The sequence below is a fragment of the Gallinula chloropus genome (assembly GCF_964237585.1).
Source record: "Gallinula chloropus genome assembly, chromosome: 2".
NCBI lineage: Eukaryota > Metazoa > Chordata > Aves > Gruiformes > Rallidae > Gallinula > Gallinula chloropus.
The window spans coordinates 17870213-17886983 of NC_140086.1; the positions used below are offsets into that span (position 1 = coordinate 17870213).

General features: G+C 32.2%; 1 protein-coding gene across 3 annotated transcripts in view; it reads left to right on the forward strand.

The window, feature by feature from the left end:
• Window positions 1–16771, forward strand: part of CSMD3 (CUB and Sushi multiple domains 3) — a gene marked incomplete at its 5' end in the record, with an annotated part of 624550 nt that overhangs the window by 84053 nt on the left and 523726 nt on the right. For all 3 annotated transcript variants that reach the window (XM_084280272.1, XM_084280273.1, XM_084280274.1), the window contains one exon: window positions 15201–15313. In XM_084280272.1, the coding sequence (XP_084136398.1) occupies window positions 15201–15313 (113 nt within the window). The remainder of the gene's footprint in view (window positions 1–15200; window positions 15314–16771) is intronic.

Sequence of the window (16771 nt, forward strand, 5' to 3'; positions counted from 1 at the left end):
AATTAAAATTGATTTAAAAGTTCTTGTCCAGACAAGATGTAACTAATCTCTTGAAGTTGTGTGCACTTTATTGTGAAGAAGCCAAGATTTTAGCAGTCAAGAAAAAAAAATAGTTCATTTAGCCAGCAATGTAGTCCAAAATTAAATGTTAAGTATTTTAAACTATATCCAGAGCAACATCAGCCAACCAAACAAAAAAGTTTGGTATTTATCTGAAGGTGGAGGCAACTTCCTGTTAATTTGCCTTCGGAAGAAATTTTCCCACAATGTCTTTGTAAAATTTTTTTATATCAAATAACTGGAATGGCCGATTTGCCTACTTAGAAATAACTGGTGGACACTGGACCAGCTTGTTTACTTGGTTTCGCATGCAATGCAAGAAAAATCTTTTTGCAGCCACTGGAATTATTATATCCTTTGAAAAGCCAGTAACTACCATTATAGTTGGGGAAATTGCATATAGGGGAGATTAAGGGTGCATATACCAATTATAAGGAGATATGTGTGGTCATCTCTGAGAACCAGCTCTGCTAAATATTAGGTATTAGTTTTTCTTTGCATTGCTAAATTGCTTTTTGGGACTTGAAGCAGTTTAGGAAGCAAAGTTGATTTTTATACCTAACACACATATATGACGTTATACTATAACATGCCAGTATAGACAGTCTGTGGTCATTAGTATTCCACCTATGTTTCAGCTATAAAAGGGGGAAGAAAGATAGTTCATAATAATAATCTTGTCCCACAAAGTTATAGTCAATGGGAAAGACTCATTTTATCACAGGGATGTCTGACTTAGACTTGCTTACAAGTAGCTCTTAAACCTGTTCTTAAATTCACCTTGTACTGTTTCAGTTGACAATATCGATAAACATACCTCATAAAGTTGATAATTGAATCTGAATGTATCTAGAATAACCAAATGCTATTACTCAGCTAAGCTCTGAATGCAATGTTTAGTTCCTACATGAATATACTATTTCTATTGTTTTTGAAGAAAAGCATAATAATTTAATTTTAACATATATATTCAGAAAGACAACATAAACAATTGAGTGTTTGTGCAAATATATATGTGTGTGTGTGTGTATTTTCATATACAAGAACTAAAATGAAGTAATATTTGAGTGTAAGGCTTGAACTGGAGAAGTTTTCTCTCTGCCTCTCTAATATGTCTTAAATTGTGAATATGATAGTTTAAACCCGAGAAGTAGCTCCTCTAGATTAAATTGCATTGCAAAGTTTGAAGTCAACAATTTATAATCCAAATTATTTGTGCAAATATAAAAAAAATATTTTTCCTAAATACAAGTTCATGTCAACAGTACACCTGAAATTCATGAGTCTGCTGACATGGAAGAATGGCTTTTCAAAGAAATCTCCCCAAGCTCCAGAGATTCTTAGATTCTTTCTAAGCGTTGGTAACATATATATGTTGATAATAATTTTATTACATCAATTTAACTAAAAAAAGATAAACTTTAATAAGCAACAAGTAAAATATGACAGTAATGAGATGCTATAAAGGAGGAAGACCCATGTAAACTCCCAAATGAAACTCTACATACACAAAAGTGCCAAAGTCCTGAGTGAAAGCAGCTGTACTTCTAGGCTATTTCTGTACTGCAAATATTCATATGCTGTAGTATTTCAGTTGTCATTTAGAAAGTAGCTGTTGATAAATTGTAAAAAGATTTGTACATTTTGAAGGCAACAGTAATTATTAAAGGACACAATTTTCAAATCATAACCACTGATCCAAGTATTGCCCCATGGATAATCTGGAATGAAGTCAAAGTATAGGTTGTTTTTGTTTCTGAATTGGAACTAAGCAATTTCTTAGGTTGCTGCCTTCATAGAAAGTATGTAGTATGGTACTTGATAACCAAATCTATAAATATAACCTGGATGAAAAAGTAACAGTGACATGTTAATCAAGGTAATTACCTCTCATAGCCATTTTATTATTAGTAATTGCAAAAATATTCTTTGCTTAGTCCCAGTGACATTGTAGATATGTTATGCAGACCTTGTGAAAATGAATCATGGCTGTAATAGTTTCTGTTTGTTATTTTTATTTCCTCTGTGATTTCAAGTGATTATACAAAGTAAAATTATATTCAACTATAGAATTGGAAAATATTTAAAATATAAAATCATTCCTTATTAAAATTGTTTTATCCTTCACTGTCCTACCTTTCTAAGCCCACCCTAATGAATTATCTCAAAATGTTTCATTTTTAACTTTACCATTACCTAATTGCAGTTAAATTGTGAAATTACCACATTTGAAGATCACTTTTTTTGAGATCTCACAGTGGCCTTAACTAAAATTACAAAAAGCTCTCAACTAAAATGTTCCTGTTTGTATCATAGTATTTGCACCTGTAATAAGCAAGATTCTGACAGACTTTCAGGTTTAGGTGTATTGAACCTTGGACTTACATTTGAACTGATTGTTCCGTTTTATTGGAGGGATAGGAGGATTTAGAAACTGTTTCTCTATCTCCATGTTTTGGTTGATGTAGGTTTAATCTTTCTGTGACTAAGCTTTTCTCAATGGTTGTCTAGGGAAATTAAATCTGGTTTTTTTCTCAGAGTATTATTGGACATTGTTTTCTTGTTGTTTAGAACCACACTAGGTTATCGATGAACACGCTGTAATACCAGGTTTTATTATTATGCTAATGTGCTCCAGATTTATATGGCAGTGGTTCTTAACACTGATTTATGTGGTGCAGCTGTAGGAAATTTTTTGAGTGATATTAAGCTATGAAGAAACCATTCCAAAAACAGAGTAGTTACTATTTTTTCAAAATAATTGTAACCTTCAACACAGAAACAAATTTATTTATGGTGCTTTTTATGTGCTGTTAGGTTTGATTTTTTTAAAATAAAAAATATTTTCACTTAAAGCCAGTTATTCCTGGTGTTGAATTCAAAGGTAAAATTTCAAGAATGATACAGGACCAACCTTTAATGTTCTAAAAAATCATATTCGCTGTGTACCTTGTTAAATGGATTGAGTCCAGAGAATAATTTTGTATTGATTTCACACTTTGCATTATGTGTCTCTGTGGTTTGAAAAAATATATATTTATTATTTTTATAAAACATATAATCAAAAAATGCAAAGACGATGAAAATGTTTGGAAGTTTCTGTATAGTTTTTTTTTTTACTATATTTATTAGAGTTGTAAAAATATAACAACTGTAACTTCTTATGTTCATATGAAATGTGGGCAGCTCACTTATCCTCTTTTTTGTCAGATATCCTGTTTGCAGTAATGATTATTCCCCTTGGAAGTCTTGTTTACTCCACTATCTGATTCTGTTTACTAAGAATTGGGGTTATTTTTTAAATGTCATTAAAAATTGCTCATATATCAATAACACAGCCTAACTTATTCTTTGATGATTGCAAAATAGATTAGCTAAGGGTATTATACATTTATTTCTATTTAAATCTAGCCCCATTTATTCAAAGCTACATGTTAGATGTAGACCTGGCAGACCTATTTATAACCGTATAACTATTTAGAGATGTGCATTTTATACATAAATAGCTATTTTCCAATCCTAAAACCAGATACAAACAATAGCTGCATGTTCTTACCTGTTTTCATCAAAAGTAACATAATCTTTGAAAATTTATTTTCTGAAATGGTTGGAACAGTCTTCCCAGGGAGGTGGTAGAGTCACCATCATTGGAGGTGTTAAAAAATGTGTAGATGTGGCACTCCAGGACATGATTTATTTGGCATGGTGTTATTGGACAGACAGTTGGAATTGATGATCTTAGAGGTCTTTTCCAATCTTTAAAATTCTATGATTCTGTGGTACTCCAAGGCATGAAAATAAATTTATTATCTGATTATTAAAATAGTAGGTTCTCAGCCTGTAATGAAAAAAATAATGTCATAGTAGAATTTTCTTAATGTTCAGTTAAACTGATACTTGGTGGGAAAAGCAATCTCATATTTTGAAATCACTGTCTCTTAACAGTGGAACACTACTCACACAGATCTGTGTTCTCTAAAATGTAAATGTAATAGTTTGGCCCCTGATGCAGTAATAGTTCCAGTTATTCCTTAGTATTTAAAAATAGTAGAAGCAGTTTGCTGTTTTGAATTTTTTTAAAAACAGTACGATATTGTATGCTTTCGTGCATAGCAGAATGATATGCAGTAAACTACATTGTTAAGGCATATATTAAAAAGAGAATATTCTTGTGCATTTATTGTTGTCATAGGTAAACCACATTTTGTCCACTGATAACTTTTGAAATGCTTACATACGTTGACTATAATTATCAGGGGAAAACCCTAGAAAGGAAAAGCTCTGTACTTTTCCTTACTAGCTAGTCTGCTTCAGATAGGCGCTATTTATCAGTGGACCTTTGTAAGGTCCTTTTTGTGAAAACCAAGTAAAAGCTTGGTTTCAACTACTGAACAAATGTAGATCCTGTTTAATAGACGTGTTCAGAGCTGGTTTGTAAAGGAACTAAAGATGGGACTCAAAGCCCACTGAAATTGGTAGGATGATGCTGATTGGTTAGAATTGGTTTTGTAATAAATCCAGTGCCCAATGGGCATGAAGAATCTCTAGTGTAGGCACAATAGATGTATATAAAAAGTGAGGATCAGAATGATACACATATGTTTTAATTAATTTAACATCTTTCTTAATTATGGAAATACTTCTTCTTTGTTATATCAACTAAGGGAAAATTTCTAAAACTGGCAGTTAGATGATTGGACTAGATGATCTTTCAAGGTACCTTCAAACTCTTAACATTCTGTGATTCTGTGAATAAGGTACCTGACTCCCGTCTGTTATATTATACTGGATGTTTCACAGGTTTTCATGTAAAAAAATATTCCTCCTAAAATTGCTATTTTTTATTTTCATTTCATATCATAGGAGGTATTTGAAGACACAAGTCAATTTTTTTGAAAATATATGTGTAATATTGAAATATACATTTTTAAGAAATCTGAAATATAATTGTACTGTAGAAAGTTTTTTCTTCCTATAAAGTCTTCTCTCTGTTTTGTGGGCATGGAAAGTGAGAAACCCACATACATTGATCATCTTTAGGGAAATAAGAGAAATTAAAAAGGAAAATATAGATTTTCCAAGTCCAAATGTCTAATTTAGATTTTTCTCCCTTGGAAAGAGGTTCCTTGGAAGAGGGATCTTATTTTTGATTTCAAATTCAAATATGATTTACTTAAAAATATTTTTCACTTTCCTACTAGAAATCTTACTACAGCATTTTAGATATAATGATTAGTATGGAATTAAATACTTAACCTGGTATGAGACCAAAATCACATATTTATATTCTTAATGCTCATATAGTGTGTAGATTGTGCTTATGTAATAGATACATAAATTTACAACCATTTACTTTTCTGGTTTTGTGAAGATCATTGTAGGGTTTCATTTATGGCTTCATGCGATAAATAGTGTCTTCAGTGTCACGGCTTTTATCCCAGATCTGTCTTTCTCAGAATTTTAGATCAGAAATGAAAAAATCTTTTTCATTATATCCTGGCTTTCTTATCCTCCATTTTGCTTTTTATTTGTTTGTCTCTGTTGCCTTCTGTTTTTTCTTTTTTTTTTTTCCCCCGTATTCTGAATCTCTTGCCCTGATATGTAACTTTAAAGTTTTGCCCTACTTCTACCTGGCCCACCAAGATAATTTCAGAATGGATAGGGGAAATTAAGAACTGAATTTCTCACTGTGGCAGTCAAAAATAAAAACTTTATACATACTTCTTTCTCCACTGCAGTGAAATCAGGTTCTGCCTTGAAGCACCATATGCTTCAAACCTCTCTGTACAAAGACAGCAATATCCAGTGTTGGAGGAGAGACACCTTCCTCTAGAATCCTCTAGACTTCCCTCCCTCTCTTGCTCTCTGCTGCATACTCTGCCTGTATTTTCTCATTTAACGAGAACAGGGGTCTGTGAGAAAAGTAGGTCCTATTTGACTTGGAGTGCAAGTTTTCTAGAAGAAAAGGAATGAAAGTCCATGGATTTGTGTGTTTTTAAGCTGTTTTCCAGCTAATATAGCAGATTAATTGATAGGATTTATTCTCCTTGTTGCTGCTACTCAATGATGACTTTATTTTTTATGATACTGAGTTTTTCATATTAAAAGTATAGATTCTGAAATATATGCAGATAGCTCTTCCTCCTTCACATGCCCTGCTACTACAACTTTATCTCTGTACCAGAACAGAAATAACATGTGTGGTGATAATGTCACAAGCATTTTGCTCATGGATGAATTCCAAAATTCCACAGAATATTTAGTATAAGTTGAAGCTGTTCTGGAAGATCCTGGCACCTACAATAGTGATAAGCAAAATATGGCATCTCTCCTTTCCATATTGTGCTATTTTCACACATTAAGGCAAAGTTACAAACGATAGTTGAGCTCATCTAAAGGCTTGTTGTCACTTACAGAAGCAAATCCACCTCCCATAGTCCTCTGGCTTTGGCTCTGTGATTCGCTTCCATTCACTCTGGCACTATCAGGCATATCTGTTTGTAGATATGCTTCCCTTTTCTAACTGTATTGCACTAGAGTTTATTTTTAATAGACTAGTTCTTCATCAGGGTGATTAAATGAACCAGTTCACAGAGGAGAGAGCAAATCAGTAGAACCAGTGTGAAGTCAGTGTCAGAACTGTGGGAAAATTGGAAAGAGCAGGCTCCCCTTGTTTGGTGTCTGGAAAGCTCCAAGATCTGCTAAAATATGCTGTACATCTTTACCCATCTTTAAGATGAGGAGAATTAACTATGTTGTCATAATGTTCTAGCTGTTAAGAGGCTAAAAATACATACTGCTTGCTTCATTATTTTTTAAATTCCTGTTAGTTAAGGACCTAGAATGTTTTTGAGTGCTCTAAAAGTGATTGTTTTTGTATGTTTTGTTCTCATCAGCTTTTCAATCCAAGATGCAGCAAATTCTCACCCTAGAGACTTTTAAAGACTGTTTGTATGCTAGTGAGATATTTGGTTCTTCTTCTTTGCTGTTTGAGTTGTTCTGGCTATCTTTTGTGTATTAAAATAAATTGACTGTTGTAGGGAAGATAATTATTTATAAAGTCTGCTTCATTTCTGATTCTATAAAAAAGCGGAGAGTTGTATAATAAAAGTTTCACACTGATAATGGATGGTGGCAGTTTTTAGAAACATGCTTTGTAAAGAATATAATGATCATGCCACAACCTGATGAGTAATTTATTGTTTAGTTCAAAGCAGCTGTTCAATTAAAAATGTTCAGCCTTGACCTATGATCATTATTTTAAAATAATAGATTGCCTGAGCAGTTGTGCGTTTTGACAGGGAAAAATTATAATTTGACAAAAATAAATTAGTTCATAAATCATATGTTGATTTGTTCACGAATTGTTGAATAAAGACTAAGATATTTTTATTAACATTTTCAGTGATAGTAAAACTTGAATCCAGTCATCCACTTCTGCTCAATCTTATTTAATTTGTTTTATAGGCTAATAAGAAAAAATCTATTTACTTCTTTTAAAACTGATTAAATAGACATATAAAAATGTAGGAGTTACTTCTATTCATATTTAAATCAGAATTCTTTTAAAGAAGCCTCTACATTCCTCACTTTCTTCCTAATTCAATGGGTAAATAACTTTCTCCTTGGAAGGAAAATTAGAAGACCACAGATCAGTTGAATTGTACCAGGACACTTGCAGATCAAGCTTACAATAGTCTCAGCTGCAATTTAAAACCTTTAATAACATCTCAACATGGACATTTGCATGCCCACATGCACTTCTAAACCCTTAAACACTAATTAGATTCAGACCTAATTGTCCATTACTCAGTAGGAAAGTGTTTTCCCTTTCCAGCACACTTCTGAGATTTCAAACATGTTTGTTCTGAACTAGTGTGTAAGAAAAAAACATTAGAAGTTGTGGTGGCTTGACCTTGGCTGGCTTCCAGATACCCACCCAACCATGCCATCGCTCCCCTTTGACAACTGGACAGCAAAAAAAAAAAAAAGATGAAAAAACTCCTGGGTCAAGATAAAGACTGGGAGATCGCTTACCAATTACTTTCACAAGCAAAACAGACTCAACTTGGAGAAAAGTAATTTAATTAATTACCAACTAAAAAGATGGTAACAGAGACAAAATGTAAACCACCTTTCCCATTCCCTAATATTTTATTCCCAGGCTCAACTTCACTCCATCTCTTCTACCCTCCTCCCTCTCTGAGCAGCAGATGGGATATAGGGAATGTGGGGTTGTGATTGGTCCATAATAGCTCCTATCTGATGCTCCTTTCTCCTCACACATTTCCATGCTCCAGCCTGGGTTCTGCACGGACTGCTCCAATATGGGTCCTCAATGGGCTGCAATTACTTCAGGGCATATATATATATATATACTATTGTGTGGGGCCCTCCACAGACAACAGTGGGGATATGTGCTCTAGCATAGTTGTCCTCTAACAATTTCTTCAGAGATAGACCGGTAAACTCTGAATTTACTTATTATTTACAAGTCTAATCCCTTTCTGAATCCTTCTAAACTCTTGGATTAATAAATGAACTAGTTCAACAAGGTAATTGAACTTCATCTTATCAGTTTTAATTTGCCACTTTTACATTTCATAGAATTATTTCTATTTTTATGAAAGATTTAATAACTTTCCTTTAAATTAAAATAATTATTTTTCTAATAAAGTATAACAGAACACTAGCAAAAAGAGTGTGATATGGATTATTTGAGCACTATAGGAAAATACAGAGTTGGTCAATGGAAAAAGTTTGAAGTAGGAAGGATTAAAAAGGAATCTTATTACAATTTTAATTATTCTGGACTATTTTACTTTCTAATATAATGCTGGAAAAATAGTTATAGCATATCTGCAAGAAGTCAGAAATGCAAAGTATGAGTAATTTTCCCCTCCAAAATTCTTTAATAAGTGTGAGTAGTGATTTGCCGTCATGAGCGACTGGTAATCCAGTTTAACAGAATTCTTTTGGACCATATTTGATCCTACTACTGCTCTTCAACTTTTTAGCCAATGGCATTCTTGGAATTTGCTGTTTGGATGTGATCTATTCTGCTCCAAATTCAGAAAGGCAGAGGTGGGTGCACTGAATATGGATCTGATAAAAGGCCACGGCTAAAGGCAAATGAGTTTTGCTGTGACAGTTACTAGAGCAGTCAGAAATATAAAATAGTAGAAATATTGCTTATGTAATCCATCAGATTAGATACAGGACTCTCATATCTTCAGAAATTTAAACTCATATGTGCAATGCAAATAGTAGGTATTTTCTCACAAATTTTCTGGTGTACTTATACTAAAATAGTATCTTTTTTCAGTATGAAACTTCATTTTTGTTATTCTATCTGAACAAGAAATAAATATTTAAAAAAGTGAAAACCTACCTCAAATGGCTATTATAAGCTAAGTAGGCTGTGCAAATGTAATATCTGTACAATAAAGAAAGGTTTCTAGATCTTCAAGGGAATCAGTTTATTTTTACTACAGTGCTGGTAAAGAATAAATTTCTTTCATTTGTTTGAGGAGTTCTACAGTAAAATTTATCTTTCATCAACAGTCTTGTAGGTTGACTTTTTAGATATTGTGTTTCTCCTTTGGCCACCTCTACACTTACTTAGTATTGTCCTCTGAACTTTCCTTTGTTCCCCCTTCCCCTCAACTAGAATGAGATAGTTAGAGATGCTAAAATGATTACAGCTGAATCTCAAGCACTAGGATGTGGTATTTGATATAGAAATCCAATAGCATAACAGATTCTTCAGACTGAATGACCTATATGACTTTGTGTGTGGAATTTAATTTTATTGAAAGAGGAGAAGCATTGGGCTTGTACATTCTCATTAACATTAAAGGAGTATGATCTTATTCAAAAGCAAATATATATGTAGATAACAGTGGTAGATAACTTTATTTTTTAAAGTAATTTAATTTAACTGCTTCATAAACATAAAAACACCATTGATGTTTAAATAATGTACTGACTGTCAGAGATGTCACCAAAGCTCTTGGTAGTGAAATGCATATGTTAATTTTTAAAAGCACATTACCTTGCCTTTCCTAGATTTTTCTGTTGACTACCTTTTGTGACTGACTGCTAGTTCACTAGTTTTCAGTGCTTTTGGAATTCTCTGCTTGTAGGTGGTTAGTTTGCTGTTCAGAAATCAGAGATGCTACACATGAAGTTATAGAAAAGAAAAATGAAAAAAAGACCACAAAACAAGCTGAAAGGGAAACAGATGCTAGATTACACATAGTCATGAAAGAGGGCAACCAGAAATACACTGATAGAAAATATGTAATCTTAACATGGCAGTTGTAATCTAGGTTGCCAAATTGTATATGCTGAACATTTAAAATTCATACTTTATTAAGTATTCTTATATTTGATATTTCAATATTTAAAAAAAAGAAAATGTCATGACACATAGAAGTAATGGGATAGGGTTCTCAGAAACAAACATTTGAAGAGGGTGAGAAGACAAAAATAAAACTGTGCCTAGAAAAAATAGCAAAGAAACATTTTTTTTAGTCAACCAGATACTGATCACAACAAATGCAGTAGCAAATTGGGTGAGAAGAACATGCTTTTATTTTACAAAATGCAAATAAGCAATCCCTTCTACTGAGGGCATCTATGACTTTATTTTCCCTTTTTTTTTTTTTTCCCCCATAATCAGAACTAGTGGGAAAATGTTAAACAAGAATTTGGCAGACAAAAGACCCAATTTTACTAAATTTGTTATTGAATCAGTGTAACATCAGGCTAGTCAGATGTTAAATCTAATCATATGCTACTTAGAAAATCAATAGAAGTGTATATGAATACACAAACAGAACTCCACCAGCTAGTAGTGAATTCATCAGCATATAGTCCAACAGGACTAAACACCAGGAGTACCTTACTAAGTTTAAGTTGTGTTTATTTGGTAAGTATAAAATGCTTTCTGCATGAATAATGTTAACAAGTTACTGGACATAACAGCAAATAACAAATGCTTTCTGCATTAATAATTTTAATAAGTTACTGGACATAACAGAAAATAACATAACTGGTAGGAGGGTTGTATTTAGTTTAACTGTATAAATCCACTGGTTATGCAGCCTCAATTGTTCATGTACTACGGATTTTAGAGAATAATATTCTCTGAAGATGATCACTGAGATCACAATTTCCAGTGGAAGAAAAATAAAAGCTATATTAATGTTAGAAAAGCAAAAGTTGTAATTAGAAATATATTTCCTGTGCTTTGAATATATAACTTTTTTTTTTTATTTATTTCCTGAAAGCAGCTAAATATGGAATAACAGTTCTACTGTCTTCATAAAGTTTGTCTTTATTTGTGGAGAATATTGTCAGTGAAGGTATGAAGGAGATCTCTTTATGTATTTCAGGGAACACTAAATGAGCCAATTCCAAAACTAAAAAAGGAAAGAGGATGAGGATAAGGACTGGGTGAATGCAAATTCAACAGTTTTGCTGCAGACTTTTTTCTGTCAAAATGGTAGACTATAAAGAGATCATTGACGTACCTAAGATGGGGGTCTCGTGTTGGTCCAAGGTCATATTTACCAGTTGTGTGCTGATGTCTAAAATACCTCACAGTGTCTGAAACAGCAATAGACACACCTGAATCATTCCATTAAGTATTTTAAGTTTGAAAATTTTGATGTAAATGGAATGAAATATGCAAATGGAATGTAAGACAGAAAATTGCTGTAGATAAAAAAAAACCCTCAGATACTACAGGGAATTTGAATTTTAAATGTGTTTAAAATGCAGATGATACCAGCTTAAGGAGATGACTGCTTGTTTTGCATGTGTCCCACCTAAAGTTTCACATTCACCGGGGTACTGCCTTAAACTAGCTTTTTAGTTGAGACTGGTCTTATTAAGTGACAATCAGACCAATGTACATAAATTATCTGACAGGCATTTTCTCAGAAACTGAGAATAATTTGGGTTGGAAGACACCATAAAGTTCTGACATGTCTCTCTTGCAGTTATTATGTAGTTGCTTTGTTTCATTCTAGCTAAAATTTTTGACTTTTTGTAGAGTTTTACACACAAATGAGACTTAAACTCTGACATCAATGTACTTTAGTACCAAATGAATAATACTCAAGTATTAGGTTACTTCAAATGTCTGAGGAAATTACATTCTATTCCCTTTTCAAAATTTATAGTATTTAACCAAGTGATATATTTTTACTTCCTAAAAATTCAAATTAATTTTGCAAGTGTACAAAACAAATTAAATAAACAAGCTGAGCCTTTCTGTGTAAATTATGGTGATAAAATGCACACCTCTGAAAGCTAAATGGTATCAGACAACTCTAATAGTAGTCTGTTTTGCATGAGGAGGTGTAATGCTTGCATTAAACAAAGGTGTTTATTTTAAAAATCCCACACACATCAAAGCTATGCATATGTCCCACATGTAAAATTAAATAAACGTGTGTTTCTTCTCTGCTGGATATGTATCTATAGCCACAATTTCCTCAAATAATTGAGTAGCAAAGTAGATACCAGCTAGATCTGCTGTTTTCTGGACATTAAAGTTTTATTCAGAGTATTGGCTTGCTTTTATGTTAGGTCTGTTTACTTTCAAGTGGTGATACCAATGAATTAATGTATTTATTGGTTTATGAACAAGCTAATGAGAAAATTTCACTAATATTGACTTGTTAAAGAATTATTTGTGTGCACATTTAGATAAGATAAGGATTTTATTAATTTCTTCTATTGTTAGAACAAAATGTATTCTCATCATAAAATAAAGTTATTTCCTAAATCCTAAATATCTGTTAAGTCTCCATCTTTTTTTTTAATTAAAATAAGTTCTTTAATCTAGTCTTGTTTTAATTACATTGTTCATGAAGATGCTAATGACAAAAGAAAAAGTAAGTTTCTAGATACACACACTGATGACCTGCTACACATATAAATATATGTGTACACACACCACTTTTAATGTAATTTCTACTTATATTTGTGTTTTTCAAATTTCTGGTCATGATGCTGTGAGAAATATTATATTATTTGACTTTCATACCTGTCCTGATTGTAGCCAATAGTATACATTAGTTATTGAAATGTCTTTAACAATGGTTTCAATAAGGACATAGGGTAATGAATAATTTGTGGGGAAAAAAAGCATGGTATTGTGGTTTTAGGTTTGTTTTGTGGATTTTAGTGGTGATATATTTTGTTGTTGCCATTGGGTTTTTTTGTTTGGTTGTTTTCCCCAAAGATTGCTTAAGAATAAACAAAAATATAACACGCATTAATTTAACGTGTCTGTTAAGAACACCAAGCAGATAATCATCAGAGAACAATATAAAAGTTTTAATGCTTCCTACAGCATATGGGTCTCATGATAAATTACTAGTACACTATATAGAACTCATCAAAAGGTATCTTACATTACAAATAAATAAAACATTAAAATAAATGAAATTATGATAATGTTTCAAGAAATATTTTTCTTTCAAATGACCTTTCAAATGCTGGAATTCTGGCCTTCTCAACAAGGCATAATGTATTTAGTTCATTTTATAACAATGCTGAATTTCAGTATAAACAGCAGGAAATGTATTAAAGCAACATTAAACAACATCGGTGTTTACAGAACTTGTATCAAGCAAAATTAAAAATATATACCTTTTCTTCCAGTAAAAAAGATCAGAATCTTTTTTTAAGTGACCACATTTTTTTTTAAGTGTCCACAATACCAACCTATGAATTAGGTGATCTGGAATCCTATAAAGATGAATTACAAAAGCAGATATCTTTGTGAATCTTATTTGATACAGAGCTGTTTTACAGTGGGTGTTTAACAAAATATGAAGAGATTTAGAGGTTGTTTGTGTACATTTATACTATTTTTTTATTTCATATACAACAGTAAAAACACAATAATGAATTTGTGTGTATATATATATAAAAGAAATGGTGAATTTATTTTAGTAATGGAAAGGGGAAAGGTAAATCTTGAGAAAGCTGTATTAACTCACATGTTAAACTTATTTTGAGCAGGAGTTTGGGCAGAATGACCTCCACAGGTCCCTTCTACTTTTTTTCTGTAATTCCAAATTCATAGTCTCAAGTCTTAACAACAAACTTGTGGAAACAATTTAATGTTAACAATTAATAACATAAATCATCCTAATCTGCTATACAATTTGTCACAAATGGCTAACTGGGCTCCAAAGGCATGTCTAGATTTCACCAGTGAGTATACAAGGCTAAATCATTCAACTTTTTCTATATGTACTTTTGGTAGGTAAATACTATGGGTTTTGTTAGTCTAGTATGAACCATGATAAAGTTATTCTGCTAGAATAGAGTGTTACGATGTGTCTGTCAAATTAGAAGAATGTGTAGAGTTGACTATAAGGAGAACATATCAGCAGTCCTATGTTCACATGAAAATTGTCTTTTCATCTGTGTCTCAAACATAATGGTCTTAATAAAACAAAATAAATAAATAAAAAACCCTAGCCAGCCAACAGAACAACAACAAAAACCCCCACACACCAAAACACAACAAAAACCTATAAACCTTGTAATTGCTTGTGAGAGATCTTTCTTTATGGATGTATGATTTCACAATGATGTTCTTTGGATTTCCTGTTTGAGTTAAAAGCAGAAATATATTATTTTATGCTGAAGTACACAGAATATTGTATTTATTACATTTCCTGATTAAAGTGAACATGATGCCCTTTCATCATATTGCTGCAGAAAATTCATCCGCTACAAATTTTAACAGAAGTCTGCTGAAAATATATAATACAATAGATTTTTGAACATAACCCTAAATGGTGTAAGTTAGCTAGTGGCTTGTTGGGGCTGTTTTTTAGTCATCTAATAATCTGGATCTTTAAAGTTCTGTTTCTATATCTTGCTATCACCTCTACCACGTTACCTGTTTCAATGGCCATGAAAGCTGCTAAAATTTTGTATTTTCTTTCCTTAAACTATCATATCAAAATAATTTTCTCAAGTAATATAAACTATATAATATTTTCAGTTGCCCTTTCCATGATGAAATGTAGTTTGAACACCAACCTTTCACACACAGTTTTCTTTTTCAGACAATTAACCATGACCTGTGCTTTTTTGTTTCTCAGGTTAACAGGATTTCATCTTCCTCCACCCGTGACAAGTACAAAATCAGTATTTTCACTGCGCTTGACAAGTGACTTTGCAGTCAGTGCTCATGGGTTTAAAGTTTACTATGAAGGTAAGACATTTTTAACAAAAGATTCTGCTTTTTTTCCTTGGTTCTCTGTACATAATAAAATTAAATCTCCCACAAAAATATATACCAATATACATTTATAAACTTATGCAAGTTTGCTTTTCAGGCAATCATTCAGAGGCATAGACTCTCATCTGAAATCTAAACATTTAAAACTCTACCATCTACAGTTGAACCCAGACACAAATGTTTTGTAACCTTTACTTTAATAATGCCAAATTCTTTCCATTACAAAACCCATAATCTTTCTGGTCCTTCTAAGGTGTGCTTATTCAAGACATTACTCTTCAATTACTCTTGAATTTCATTAAATAGTTGAATTTGTATCTGCAAGTTTTCTGGACAGATTCCTTCTCATAGTTTTGCATAGCAGAAGCACCGACTCAGTTCTCTGAATGGACCTAAAGCTACTTCCCTATTGCAGTTTTCACAATTGCCTACAGTTTTCAGACAGATATTGGAATAAATGAGCTGGCACATGTATTCCTGAAGTCCATAGTTCGTGGTATTTTATGCATGATCCAGGACGAATCTCATTTATGATCAAGCTCACTGGAGTCATGTTTGAAGGGTTGGAATATATAATCCACCCACTTTTATTAATCAATTCCAGGACCCTCAGACTGTGAACATGTGAATACCAAAATGCTACTTCATATTGAAATTCCCTCCTATATATACTTATGCCCACATATGAAATTAAAAATGTAAAATAATTTTCTGGCATTTCTGGTTCCTCAAATTAGTATAGAAAATAAATGAGGTCATTGAACACACTCTTCTTTCCTGGCTTGTACATAAGCAAGAGGTAATTAGGTAATTTCCAAAATAGAAATTCAAGCTATGTGTAACTGGTTTTGCCTGGATTATAGCTACTTCATAGTCTGTTAATTCAAACTAAGTGTAATAATTGTTTTTTGATAGATTATAGATAGTCTGTGGTTGGTTAATTTTTCAAATGTTCATTAACTTCATTCAGCATCAGCATTATTTAAAAAATGCTATATAGAAATGGACTACCCAATTCCTATGGATCTTCAACCAGGCAAAATATAGTATACACTTCTCATGAATGTTAGGAAAATATGTAACCTTTTTTATCATTGATTTGGTGCCATAAATTGGTATATTCAAATTCACTATATATAGTATCAGATGCTGCCCTCATGCATTGTTTTCCAAAAGGTTTTGCACTGCTACTGTTAACAGATGGTATCCTATGCATTTCATTTATGATAAAGTTTAAATGTAAAACACAAGATCACCAATAAAGTTTGCACATATGACTAATTTCTCACATAGTTCCTTTCTAGGCTAAAATAACATGCTGGTTATTAGAAAACAAGCTCCTAAATCTCTGGCATGGCTGGGTAAATTTTACCTTCAACCACAGAATTCAGCAGTTTAGAAGCAAACATAAACTTGTTACTTTGAATTTGT